The following is a 13,342-nucleotide window of genomic DNA, read 5'->3' on the forward strand; positions in this document are numbered from 1 at the left end:
GGCCTCTCCCAACAAGAGCTGTATACGCAACTGTGCACTGTACAACTTTAGGGGTCATTTTTCATATAAATATATATAGTCTATATGACATATGTAGTGGGCCTATCCTCATTCCCAAAAGATGGTAAAAACTAAACCAAGTTCAACAATTGCCTCAAACTGAAAGCTGGGTTCAGTGCTTTGGTTTTATATTTCTATTACTGATAGAACTGATAGAAGAGTAAAGACAATGTCTCTTCCCTTCTGAAGTCCTTTAAATGGTAGCCATCCTCAATATCTTACTGAATTGATTTGCCAATCATCATTTCAACAAAAATATCCACCACTTGCCCCATTAAAGAAAACATAGCATGATAAGAGGGTATTTATTGTTTTGCTTTGTTTATTTTTAGATATGGACTTTCCAGTTGTTCTCCAGCCTACAAATGCAAATGAGAAAACACAGCTAATCAGAGAAGGACCTCGAAGTTATTGCACAGACTCTTAATATTGAGCCCATTGAGGGTCCACAGTACCTTCTCTTGGTTCAACCATGTCTCCAGGTGGTCGTGGGGAGAGGGTAGGAGGCATGAAATGCTGTGAACTTTTCCACATTTGTATTTTATTTTTAGGTTAGGGAAAGATAACTTTCCCTACATAACTTTCTCAGTATGCAGACGTACTCTTTAAGTAGAATTCCTAATGAAACATTCCATTTCAATGAATAAAGACTTGAAGAGTTGTATTATGCTCCTTGCATGAGGTAAGACAGTGGCACAGGACAGGCTTTATGAATCTGCCCTTTATGTGAGCCAGACCTCATTCCTTATAGACTAAAATAATATTCTAAAGAACAGCCTACTTTTCATCTATTTAGCTAAATGCAATATTCATATCTGCCATAAATATCAGCAAAATATACACAGGAGGAATTTTTCATGTGTGGAGATTTATCCTTATAAATATTCAATATGACTACAGAAATATTTCAAAAGGCAGGAAAAATTATTAGGTAAAAAAGACAAACTATATTATTTTAAAGTATATTTTTGAAAGATTAAAAATTTTAATTTATTGAAAATTGACAAAACCAGGAAAACACAGGGTTTGTGCATACTTTTAGATTAGCATAAAACAAAACTCCAACCTGGATTTTATAAATGATCCAGAAAAAATCATTCTGAGCCCAAACCAGTCCCAAACAATGTGTTGATCATTTTTAAGTAAAAATTATTTCTGCACAACTGGCCTAGCTAGACTAAAGAAAAAAACAACACATGAGGTAAAAGGTAGAATTCTAAATCCGATAGCCTAAATTTAAAGACATATCACTTGTCCCACTTTTTGGTGGGATTAATTGCATTGACCAGAAAATGCTCCTCTCTCTGCTTGTTAAACATTTAAGCTTAGAGGTCATCTTTGCATTTACTTATTTGATCCTGATATTCATTATGTGGTGGAAACCATGTGCTATTTCTGAACAATACAGCAGGAAAAATGTTTGTTTTTCAAGGTCTTTCTTAGATCTTTCTATAACATTGCATTTTTCAAGATCTTGTTGTTTTTTATATGATATTATAAAATGCCCTTTTCCTTTTTCTTTGTTCCCCTACCACCAAATTATAATTAATTAAGGTTAAATATACATTGTGAGAATTGGTGTGATATTTCTTACAGTCTGATGTCATTAAAACTCTGCTTTAACTCTTGAGTTATTGGAATTTTTTTAAAAAAATCTACATAATCAAGTAGAAAAGGCCCTGGTTTGAAAGTTAAGAAACTTTCTAATCTCAGTTCTAATTAACTAGCCCTTTGACTAAGTGAGGTGAGAATAATATGGCTCATCTCCCTATGACTGTTTTCATATCTGCTGTCATCTTCAGTAAAACCAGATGAAAGACTTGAGGTGAAAGAACTCTGAAAAGTCAAATGTTTAACAAATATAAGGTGATCTTACATCAATTTGCATATGTTGCTACACACAGAAAAATGTAATGTGAATTTCTTATGTGCATGAACTCTCATTCAATAAGACCCATGAAGAAACCCATACTAACAGCCCCAGTGATGAGCTCAGAACTCTGAGATAAATAGCCCCACCTGTGGATAATTGGAGCCACTACATTTCTTTCGTGAGGCCTTTTTTTTTTTTTTAAATATGATTTTATAGAATTTGAGAGAGAGAGAAAGGAGAGGGATAGAGAGAAACATCAATGTGAGAGAGAAACATCTATTGGCTGCCCCCTGCATGCCTCCTGTTGGGGACTGAGCCCGCAACCTGGGCATGTGCCCTGACGGAGAAACGAACTGGTGACTTCTTTGTTCATGGGTTAATGCTCAACCACTGAGCAACACTGTCTGGGCCTGAGGCCTATTTTCAAATAACAACCTGCACATAACAAAGCTCATCTTCTCTTTCTCTCTCAGAACTCATTTTTCTCTCTCACACGGAGTTTCTTTACATCTACTCCCAGCTTGCCCAGAGAGCTGGTACAAGAGTGGTTAAGATGAGAAAAGGACATGAATCAGAATCAGAATCAGATGGTGGAATTAAATTCCTGAAGGAGTTCTGACCAATACTTCCCACAAAGCGCTAGTTTCTAATTACAATGATGTGTGTCAAATGCAAGCACACGAATGCCTATGAATGAGGAAATTAATTCCATGGAATGTCCCTTAGTTACACAGACACAAGGATCAACTCTTAATCTGAGGAGGGGCCACTTAAACATCCTGTGGGAGTCAAGGGGTGGGAGCTGCCACTTGGAATCACCAGCAGTTATTCTGAATCCACAAGTATCTTAGCAGAGAAACATCAAGGAAAGAATGGACATGCTGACCACGTTCCTCAGCAATGGTTGCATAGCCCTGGTTCATGCAGGGTCAAATGATCTGCTCACTTCAGTGGCTCACTACCTAATCCTGGCCTCCAGGCCACCTGAGTAGATTTCATATAAAGTTTCATAGGTCATCCATTTATTTTTGCTGTCTTACATTAGAACATAATAAAAATACAATTTTTTCTTTACCAAAATATGCATTTCTTAATTCTTTGAGAATAAATGACATTCTATTTCTACATTTCAAATGATATGTAGACTAAAACACATTTGACACGGCCTGTCCTGGAAATACACTTACCTGGTAATGTACTGCCTGATCTTCTAACCTACAGAGAGAGTTCCAGTTAAGGCTACATGATTTCTGTGGTAGGCACGATAATGGCCTCCCAGGATGTGCATGTCCTAATTCCCAGAATCTGTGAATATATCACTTCTCATGGAAAAAAGGACTTTGCAAATGTGGTTATCAAGAACTTTGAAATGGGGAGACTACCCTGGATTATCCAAGTGGGCTCAATCTAATCACATGGATCCTTAAAAATGGAGAACCTTTCCTGACTATGGAGAGGGGCCAATGTGACTACAGAGGGATGGTCAGAAAAATGCAATTGAAGATTAGAGAATGGCCAGAGATAAGACTTCATGGTGGAGGAGGGAGGGGACCATGAGTCAAGGTATGCAGGCAGCTCTAAAAGCTGAAAAACTCAGGGAAATGGATTCTCCTCTAGAGCCTCCAGAAAGAAACACAGCCCTATTACCACCTTGATTTCAGCCCAGTGACACTGTGTCAAGCTTTTGGCCTCCGGAAGTTTAACACTGAACCAGTCAGTGCTCCTCACTTGTTTTCCCCCTATCCTTTTTACTCATTCTGTGTTTCTCTTTCTGTTCACTCCCTCATCCTGAGTCTCTCTCACTTCATTTTCCCCTTTGCCCCTTCTCTTAGTACTCTACCTCCTTCCCTCTCCCCCTCCCTCTCCCACTCTGCCTTTCTTCCATTCGACCCTCATTTTTCTGTTTTAGTCTCCTAATCTCTCTGCTCATCACTGTCAACTGCCTACCTTACCGCTGACTGGTCTTTTAGATAAACTGAACTATTGCAAATATACCCCACCTGTTTGGGGAGGGAGAGAGTGGAAATGGTCTGGGTAATGGAATATTCTTAAAGGAATGTCTTTTCCCCCTAACTTCAAGCACAAATAATCACAATGTTAATAGGCAAAGGGAGAACAAAAGTATTTTTCAAACAATTCTCTGAGTGTATTGACAAGTGTTAAACTGCAGCTCTGAGTCAGAGTTAGATTCATTTAGAACATATAATGTACTTAGAGCATGGAGACTTCTCCCAGTGACTTTTTTCTTAAAAGTCACTTCTATATAGGCTTCCTCAGACCATCCTGGCTAGAATTAGAATAATATCCCCACCTCACCCATTCTCCTCTGTTTTCTCCTTAGTCCCTTCCACCAACATACTTTTTATCTTGATTATTCTGTCTCTGACATCACAAGGGCAACGATTTTTGTCTGTTTTTGTGTCCTGCTGAATCCTCGATGCTTAAAACAGTGCCTGACATGGGATAGACTGTCAGGGAACATTTGTAAAATGAGTAAATTAACCTGTTTATATAATAGAGGAATCCCTACTACTAGAAACACAAAAGCTGCTAGAATCCTTAGTTTTTAGGGGGGTTTAACATTAAATTAACGTAAACATTAGTATGTTAGCTTGGCATCCAATCAAGGCTCTGACCCAATTACAGAGTTATCTTTTTAAAAAATTTCAGCACCCTGCCCTCCCTTCTCACTGATATAAAAACAAATGTCCATTTACAGGGCACCAGTCCTCCATGCAGAGACACCTAGTTGTCCTCTCCAAATGTCCCCTTTTCCAATCTGCAGCACCTAAGCACCTAAATCACATTAATCTTCATATTATTGCTGAACAGTTCTAGATTACAAAGAAATTTAGATTATACATATTTAGGTAACCAGTTTTTGTAAAACAAATCCATTTCCAAATTGTAGATGGCTCAAATTAGCAATGATTTCCAGAACTATATCTTACATCTGTATTTTGCACGGTGCTAAAACAAAGTAGGAAACTAATAAATACCTATTGGTTAATTGATTAACTCTCACAACATATGCCATTTCTGAGAAGAGCCTTTTTCCAAAAGGAGACTTAAACATCTTCAGTGCCAAATGAATGGGTGGTAAGTGTGACACAACTTTTGGGAATTTTCATGCTGTTCCATGGCTGTCCCCAGGAAGTGAAACTAAATTTCTAGAATCATATATCTGAGCTTTCTAATAGTTGAAAATTCAGTTGTCAGCTTCTCCAATGCCTGATAGCCCATCAGACACACCCTTGTTCCAAGGGGCAGAGAGAGAGTATCTTACCTTGTGAGGGTTTTTCCTTTTACTTCTGAGTAATCTGCTCTGGTATCCAAGTACCTCCATGCCTGAGATGTTCAAATTCATCTTTGTCAGGCAAAGGCTCATCTATGATATACTTTCTTTCCTGGTGAAGAATTGGGGGAAATTTTTTAGGGCATATTTTCACTTTGGTGATGAAATTCTGACATTTTCTTAAAGTTTTTTAGAATTATCTATTTGTACATGTATACATTAACTATTTACTAAACTGTAATTTTTAGGAGTATGTATTATACTTTCAGAAAGTAATATTTTAAAGCTAACCTAGGTTTAAAGGTAACAAATGAAAGCCATCAGAAAATGAAAAATACTGTCTATATATTGATAACCTCATCAGCATAACAGTTCTATATAAAATGCCTTCATTTCAAAAGTTTGTTGTATTTAGCATGAAATTTGTATCTAAACACAATATATAGCATACTAGGAAATTAATTTTTAGCCACAAAAACTTTACCTAAAAAATGCATGTCATAAGAAGATAAAGTTTTAATAAAAAAGAAAAATAATTCAATTTTCTGCTTATTTTCTGCTTTTCTTGGTTCTCTCTCTCACATCTTCTCAGCACTTCCCTTCCCCCAAACTAAAGGATTTGAAAGGAGGTGGAAAGTGATGGCTTTTAGGATCACAGGTGCATTTGTATTCAAAAAAGAGGATTCATTCTTTCATAAATTAAAAATAAATCTGTCAAATGAATAATAATAACCAATGATTGTAGTGCTTCATACCTAACACTGCCCTAAGAGTTTTATACTGGCTTTATATACTTTATATTTACATATTCACTTAATATTACAAACTATGGGACAAGTACCATCACCATTATTATCATTCCCCATTTTTCAGACTAAGAAACTAAAACACAGAAGGGTTGAGTAGCTTGGCCAAGGTCACCCACCTCTCTGCAATACAAATGGCTCCTGTTAACCTCATTAATAAAGGTGAGGGGCTGAGGATTGGTTTCATTAAGATCTTTTGATGTAATGATTTGGCATATAATTCAGGATTTAGTTTGACTTTAATAAGACAGTCAATCTTCATTATTCACAGATTCCATATTTGCAAATTTGTCTGCTTGCTAGAATTATTTCATGTTCATTCACAGACATAAACAGAATGATGGCATTTGAGTTCCCCAGCTGAGTTTGAACAAGGCAATGTTCTTCCTTCTTAGCTTAGCTCTCTTACTGTAAAAATGAAAATGCTGTGAACAGAGGCTCACAGGAACTTAACCCTATATTTTCCCTAGGAGCAATAGTTCACTATTCACTAAATCAGTGTTTGTGGCGATTTTATAGACCCTAACTACTGCAAGTAACAAGAATCAACAATCTCCCCTAGAGTTCTCCAGAATGGTTCCCTTTCTAATCTCAGAAACAATCTCTGTGGCTTCTCAAAATAGCCTTCTTGGACATGGTACATCTTTACAGAAAGCCACAGGTGAGAAATCAGTAAATCTGAGTTCAGCCCCCACTTCCCTAATCTGAGGGTCATCCTGAAGAAATTACTTATTTATTATTATTTCTTGGTAGAGCTTCCTGATCTATAGAACAGCTTATTTAAAAGTTCTTTCTTGTGCATATGTGTAAAGTACTTTTCAAGCTGAACAATGGCTTTTATCTCCAGGTCTCGGTATCTTGACAAAACTTTTATGGAGCACTATCGGTATCAAATACTAAGGATTTGATCTTTGGGTCCTAGAGGTAAGAGAAGAGAGTTCCCTTTAATAAATGGAACATTCTGCTACTCCTGGTCATCATCTGACCTAGCCTGACATCAAAAGCCACCTTTCAACCTCCTTTCTCCCAGGAAGCAGTCCAACAGTCCAGTCTCTCTAATTCAAATGTTCAGTTGGGAACAGTGAGACCAAGTAGTACTGAGAGAGTCCTAACTGGTGACTCAGGAGATCTGAGATCTCATCTGCCATTGTGCAACTTTATTACTGAAGGTAAGTCATTTCACATCTTTGGGTATTAGTTCCTCTATTTTTAAACAATTTTTATTAGATGCTGTATTAGATGACAATAACTGGACTCTATGCTCCACACATTATATAAAATAATTTGTATACAGTTAAATAAAAATGCAAACAATACCAAAGAATGCAGAAAAGAAAGCAAATTTCTCTTCCCTCACCATCCCTATATTAGTTTGCTAGGGCTACTGTAACAAAATACCACAGATTGAGTGGCTTTAACAATAGAAATTTGTTTTCTCAGAGTTGTAGAGGCTAGAAGTACAAGATGGAGGTGTTGGCAGGTTTGATTTCTTATGAGGTCTCTCTGCTTGGCTTGCAGATGGCCATCTTCTTGTTATGTGTTCACATGATCTACTGTGTGTGTACAAGTCTGGTGTCTCTTTCTCCCTGTGTCCTAATCTCTTCTTATAAGAACACTAGTTATATTGGCTGAGGGCCCACCCAAACAACTCATTTTTAATTTAATTACCTCTTTAAAGACCCTATCTCCAAATACAGTCACATTATGAGGTACTGGGGGTTAGGGCTTTAATATTAGAACTGGGGGGGGGGGGGGACGGGGCACAAGTTAGTCTGTAACACATGCTATTAATTTCTCAAAATTGTGCCAAATTTCAGTTTGCTTTAATTTGGATCATGAAGCTCTTTGTTTTGTTCTTTTTTAGAAATTCCTAATTATCTTTGGTTTGCTTCTGAGAAAAGTGACATCATATCTCTAACATCTTCCTGGTCCTTAATCACATTACTATTGTGGAAGAATCCACTTTCTTTTTGAAAAATCATACTCCTAGAGTCTTCTGACCCTTTTTGTTTTACCTCAATTTGTCCTGATTGCTTTCTTGACTTGCTGCGTCATTGTCAACTTGGGATGTATTTTGAGTTTCTTGGTTGGTTCCTTTTTTTCTTTAGTCCTGGGTAGTCCTCTTTCTTGGATTCTTATTTTATTTTGCTGAAGTACATCTGTGGCAGCCACAGAGATTTGCTGCTAGATTGCCTTTCAAGAAAAGACATACTACCTAGTTGCAAAGAGGATGGCTGAGGGCCTCCAGGTGTTAATTCTTTCAGGGTTGGAAGTTATCAGCTTCTGGCCAATGTCTGAACAAGGTGGTTAGAGGAGGGCCTAGCCATTTCTTCCCAACTTAGGACGCCTCAAAAGGGAAATTTTGCTCTGAAGCTATCAAGGGGACTGACAGAGACCGTTAGGTCTGCATCACTGTCTAATGGATATCCCTACCTAATCATGTGTCCTCCCCTTTTTCACTCATAGATGTTACTCCCCAGTGAAACTCTGTACTCTAGTTCTGTGTCAGCTTCTGCTTCCTGGAGAGCCCAATCAATATAACATCCTCAACTATTTTTGTTTCAGACCTTGCAAGTGAGAACCGTCCTCATATGTGACTGTTACTTTGGTTATACAATTCTAGTTTCAAAATTATTTCCCCACAGAACTTTGAAGGTTTTGCTCTGTTTGTAGTATTCAGCATTGCTGATAAGAAGTCTGAGCATAATCTGACTCTCATCCTTTGTAGCTTGCCTGTTTTTTGTTTGTTTTGTCCCCATATCTGAAAGCTTTTAGGGTTTCATCTTTACCCTCGATGCATTAAAATTTCAGTAGGCTCTGTCCAGGCATAGTTGTTTTCCATTCATCCTACTTGGACGGCCCTTTCAATCTGATGACTAATGTCTTTCTTCCATTCCTTTCCCTGCATTCTCTCTGCTTTCTTTTTTCTGGAACTGACTAGATAGGCATTGTGTCTTCTGGGTCCATTCTCCATGCTTTTACTTTTATATTTCCTCCTCTTTATATGCTGGTGTACTGGGAGATATTTTCCATTCCATCTTCTATAACTCCAAATCTGATCTTTAGTCATGCCTAACATGTTGTTTTTCACCTCAGCAATCACACTTTTAATTTTCAAGCGCTCCATTATCCTCTTTGTTGCTCCTTTTAGTAACATCTTACTCTGTTTTATACTACTGCAATATCCTCTTAGATGTCCCTGAGGATATCGATTAGCATTTTAAAAAATAGTTCTGTACTATTCGTTGTATTATCTCGGTTTCCTCCTGGCTCAGTTACTTTATTTGTTCATCTTGGACTTTCCTTTTTTAAGTTGTTGTTCCCTCTCCCATGTCTGACAGTCATTTATTTATGTTCATGAATAAAGGACTACCTTGGTTTGTATCTACAAGGTTTGTGTCCATAAATGGGAAAGTCTGCTTATCCCTAGCAGGCTTTTATGGTGCATGAGAGAAAATAGCTATCCTGTCCCAAGATCCCCCAAACTGCCAACTCAAGGAGGGACTCACTTTGAGAGTGGAGTGGCCTTTCTTTCTCTCCATGTCTATTATTATTAGGCTCTACACTGCCTCTCTCCCAGCCTTATACTCACCCCATGGGCTCTCCCCAGGTAAATCTACTCTGCTTAAGTAGTTCTCAGGCAGCTCCAGCTGAGGACAAATGCTGCAGCAGCTGCACAATTTTGTAGGCCTCTGACCTTTGTGCTGCTATCTCTGTGCCTGGAGCTTCTTGGGAGCTCCATGGGAAGAATGGTTCTGCTTCCATTAGCTTCTAGAATGTGTATTCTGAGCTGTGGTTTTCTCCATTCTGGGCTATGCATCTATATAATATCATTTGCTTTCCACATCACAGAAATTAAAATCTCAAGTTTGTTGATTGTACCTTCTGTTGTTTTCCATGCTGCAAAAGGCTTTTTGCTTTTTGTATATCTTTATCATTTTTTCACTGGGATCCTAGGAACGAGGTGATACAATCATATATGCGCAACCATAAGGCTAGAGGAGAGCCGACCTGATGGCTGCATGTAATTCTGACCCCTGGACACATTTCAGGGGTCAGGGGTGTGCATCTATGAGGCTAGAAAAATGAAAAGTTTTGCAGTAAGGACTAAGAAAGAGAAGAGTCTCTAATTGATAGAGGTATTAGTCCATTTGGGTTGCTATAACAAAATAGACATCACAGACTAGGTGGCTTATAAACAATGTTTATTTCTCACAGTTCTGGAGGCTGAAAGTCCATGATCAGGCTGCCAGCATGGTCAGGTCCTGGTGAAGACCCTTTTCCCACTTGCAGACTTTTTAACTTCTGTGTCTTCACATAGTGGAAGAGAGGAGGGATCTCTCTGGAAACTCTTTTGTAAGGACACTAATCCTGTTCATAATAAGGGCTCTGTCCTCATGACCTAAACACCTCCCACAGGCCCCTACCTCCTAATACCATCAATTAAACATTAGGTTTTCAACACATGAATTTGAGTGGGCGCAAATATTCAATCTACAGCAATAGACTGTGAGAGATAAAAGTCAGGAACTTTTGGGGGGAGGCAGCACCATGTTTCAACTCTGTGCACTACAGCAGGGATTTTCAACCTTTTTCATCTCCTGGTATATAGATAAACTACCTACTAAAATTCTGTGGCACACCAAAAAATATATATTTTTGCCAATCTGACCAAGAAAAGGTATAATTTTGATTCATTCACACTGACAGCTATTGTTGGCCGTTGTCATTTTTTTATTTGACTATCTAAGGGAAAAGAGGTCAGTGCCCCCGACTAAATAGGTATTATATGTTTTAGAAATTCTTGAGGCACACCGGTTACAAAATTGCTGCCCTAGAGAAGTGTAAGAGGAGCTGAGAGGCACTCAGAAAAAAACCATAAGAAGGCCCAGTTTTATTTCATCCTTAGTTTCCCCGGGACATCTATATCTTTATAATAAATGTCTCTCTTGCTTACACTAACTGTGTGAATTTCTGTCACAGGTATGAGAGCCAGAAATCTTGTACCATCTTGGCCTTCTTGGAATATGTTAGTCTGGTCTGGCTAGCTGTTGGGGGAAAAAGTGCATCAAAAATGTATTACACCAAGGAGCCAGGGTTTCTGTCACAGTGCAACAATGGCCATGACAGTGACCTCTGCAGATGATAAACACCTTAGTTGTCACCCTTGTAAAACGAAAAGGTACAAATAAGGTGGAGGCTCTTTTCTCTTAGCCTAGTTTACAAGGATCTGCCCATAAATTGAGGGGAGGGGTATAACATACCTCCCCAACTTACCATGGAGATAAATTTTTTTTGGAGATTTTTTTTTTAAACTCCCAGAAACACTATGTAACTTCAAAGATACATCAGCTTGTTACATGTGAAAAATGGCAAGATGTTCACTAGGAAACAAAAATAAAACCCACCATTATTTTGTTCCAATAGTCTGCTTGTCCCCCAACCCCTAAATTTTTAACTTCTTTTAATCTTATTTTTGTAGCCTTAAGGAAATCGCTTTCCCACTTAAAAACCAGCCCTTTCCCCTAACTTCACATTTCCTCTTCCTTAATTTATCTCTTCCCGAACTTTACATTTTACTAAAGTTTTTACTTCTAGGAATTGCTATTTTACTTGGAGAGTTTTAAGAAATAATTCTAAACTCTCCACAAATAAGACTAATGCAACTTTAAAATACTATTTGCTCAAACCAATACATTGCCCTTCGATAATTTTCATGCTGTGCTTACAACCGAGGAGGAGCTCAATACCTATAATATTAAATAAATAAAACAGGGCCCGCATCCTCGCAACCAACCTGAGCTCCTCGCCCTCTGCACGGCCTGGGACGCGCGGGCCGGTTTCTCTAGCGGCGCAGCCACTGTGAAGTCTCCAGCTACCTCTACAGGACCCGAGGGCGCGGCGGCGGTGGGAGGACCCTGCCCTGCGAGCCGCTTCGCCGCGGGAACTGGGGGCCCACCCGGGCCCGCGAGCTCCGCCCCTCTGTCCTCCACGGCGCGGGCGCGGCCTCGGCGTCCGGTTAGCGCCAGAGCCTCTCGGCATCGCCAGAGTTCACGCTGCGAAGGGCCGTCGATTCCTCCGGGCGTTTGTGGCTTGGAGGACCCAGGGAAAGTAAGGGTCCCGGGGGTGCAAGTGGGGGTGGTTTTGACATCTGTGGTTTTAAAACGTGAGGTGACAAAAACGCCGAGCCAGGCAGGAGTCGAACCTACAATCTTCTGATCCGTAGTCAGACGCGTTATCCATTGCGCCACTGGCCCCTCAGGCGAGGGGCGCACGGGGGTTGTACAGACCGTAGAGCAGCGAGGCCGCACCAAGCGGTCACCGCCCAACACTGAGTGAAGAAAAAGTACGACAGGCGGCAGGAGCGGCGTCGGAGTCCCTGAGCGCGGGCACCACACGCCTTGGACACCGAGTTGGACCCTACCCCGGGGTCATTAGTTCACGCTGGCGGAGCCGGGGTGTTTTTCTGCGCCTGCGTAAAAGGACGCAGGCGCGTACGGCTCCCGCCGCGGGATTACGCAGGCGCAGATCTATCCCTGTTTAAAGTTAGGCGCGCTCTGCTTTTTGCGTTGACTCTCCGAAGGCGGAAGCTCGCTGTCCGTCCCTTCGATAGCTCAGCTGGTAGAGCGGAGGACTGTAGTTGGTTTCCCCACTGAGAGTCATCCTTAGGTCGCTGGTTCGATTCCGGCTCGAAGGAGACAAGTGTGTCTTTTTCGCCCCCAACTTTCTGTGACAGGCGCTTTCCCTGGCCAGCTTCTCTCACACACAGGACACTAAAGAACAGCGGAGGGCTTAGCGCTTTTGCTGCAGTGTTGGCCGAGGGCAGCGTCTCCCGTCTTCTGCGGAGCCCGGAAGCGGCGCCGCGGCCCAAGTTCCAAGCAGGGCAGCGAGCATGCGCTCGGCCGGCGCCGGGTCACAGCCTCCTTCTTGTTTCTAAATCGTCTGTACGTTCCCCGAGCCCCTGAGCCGCGCAGATAAAACCAGCGCGGCCAGGCCGCCGGCTCCCCGGGGCCTCGGCTTTCTCCTCAGAGCCCCCGGGGCACCGGAGCGCTCACCGGGCTGCTGGCTGCCGGGAGGGGGTGGGAGGTCGGCAGGGAAGGTCCTGCCCCCGAGGGACCTGGAGTCGGGAAGGGAGCCGCGGGAAGCACGCGAACCCGAGAACGGTCTGAGCGCTGTGGGGAGGAGCGCGCACGGCGCCCCGTCGCTCCCTCCGACAGCTCGGCCGCGGCGCGGAGGACCGTACCCGCGCGTCCGCCGTCACCCGGAGGCCGCTGGTTCCATCCCGGCTCGAAGGAGGCGCCCACACGT

At 41.2% G+C, this 13,342-nt stretch overlaps 2 protein-coding genes across 2 annotated transcripts in view; one reads left to right on the forward strand and one right to left on the reverse strand.

Moving 5' to 3' along the window:
- Positions 1-487, forward strand: part of DNAJC5B (DnaJ heat shock protein family (Hsp40) member C5 beta) — a gene marked incomplete at both ends in the record, with an annotated part of 43,571 nt that extends 43,084 nt beyond the window's left edge. Inside the window, one exon of the mRNA XM_081116416.1 lies at positions 393-487. Coding sequence (XP_080972542.1) covers positions 393-487 — 95 coding nt within the window. The remainder of the gene's footprint in view (positions 1-392) is intronic.
- Positions 488-5,231: 4,744 nt separating this feature from the next.
- On the reverse strand, positions 5,232-12,697 carry LOC308546957 (uncharacterized protein; the record flags this gene model as incomplete). The annotated part of the gene is made up of 3 exons (XM_081116496.1): positions 5,232-5,340; positions 11,832-12,454; positions 12,603-12,697. The coding sequence occupies 3 exons, from the start codon at positions 12,695-12,697 to the stop codon at positions 5,318-5,320; spliced, it is 741 nt and encodes a 246-aa protein (XP_080972622.1). The 3' UTR covers positions 5,232-5,317.
- Between the last annotated feature and the right edge of the window lie 645 nt (positions 12,698-13,342).

This window comes from Miniopterus schreibersii (assembly GCF_964146895.1).
Source record: "Miniopterus schreibersii genome assembly, chromosome: 17".
Lineage (NCBI taxonomy): Eukaryota > Metazoa > Chordata > Mammalia > Chiroptera > Miniopteridae > Miniopterus > Miniopterus schreibersii.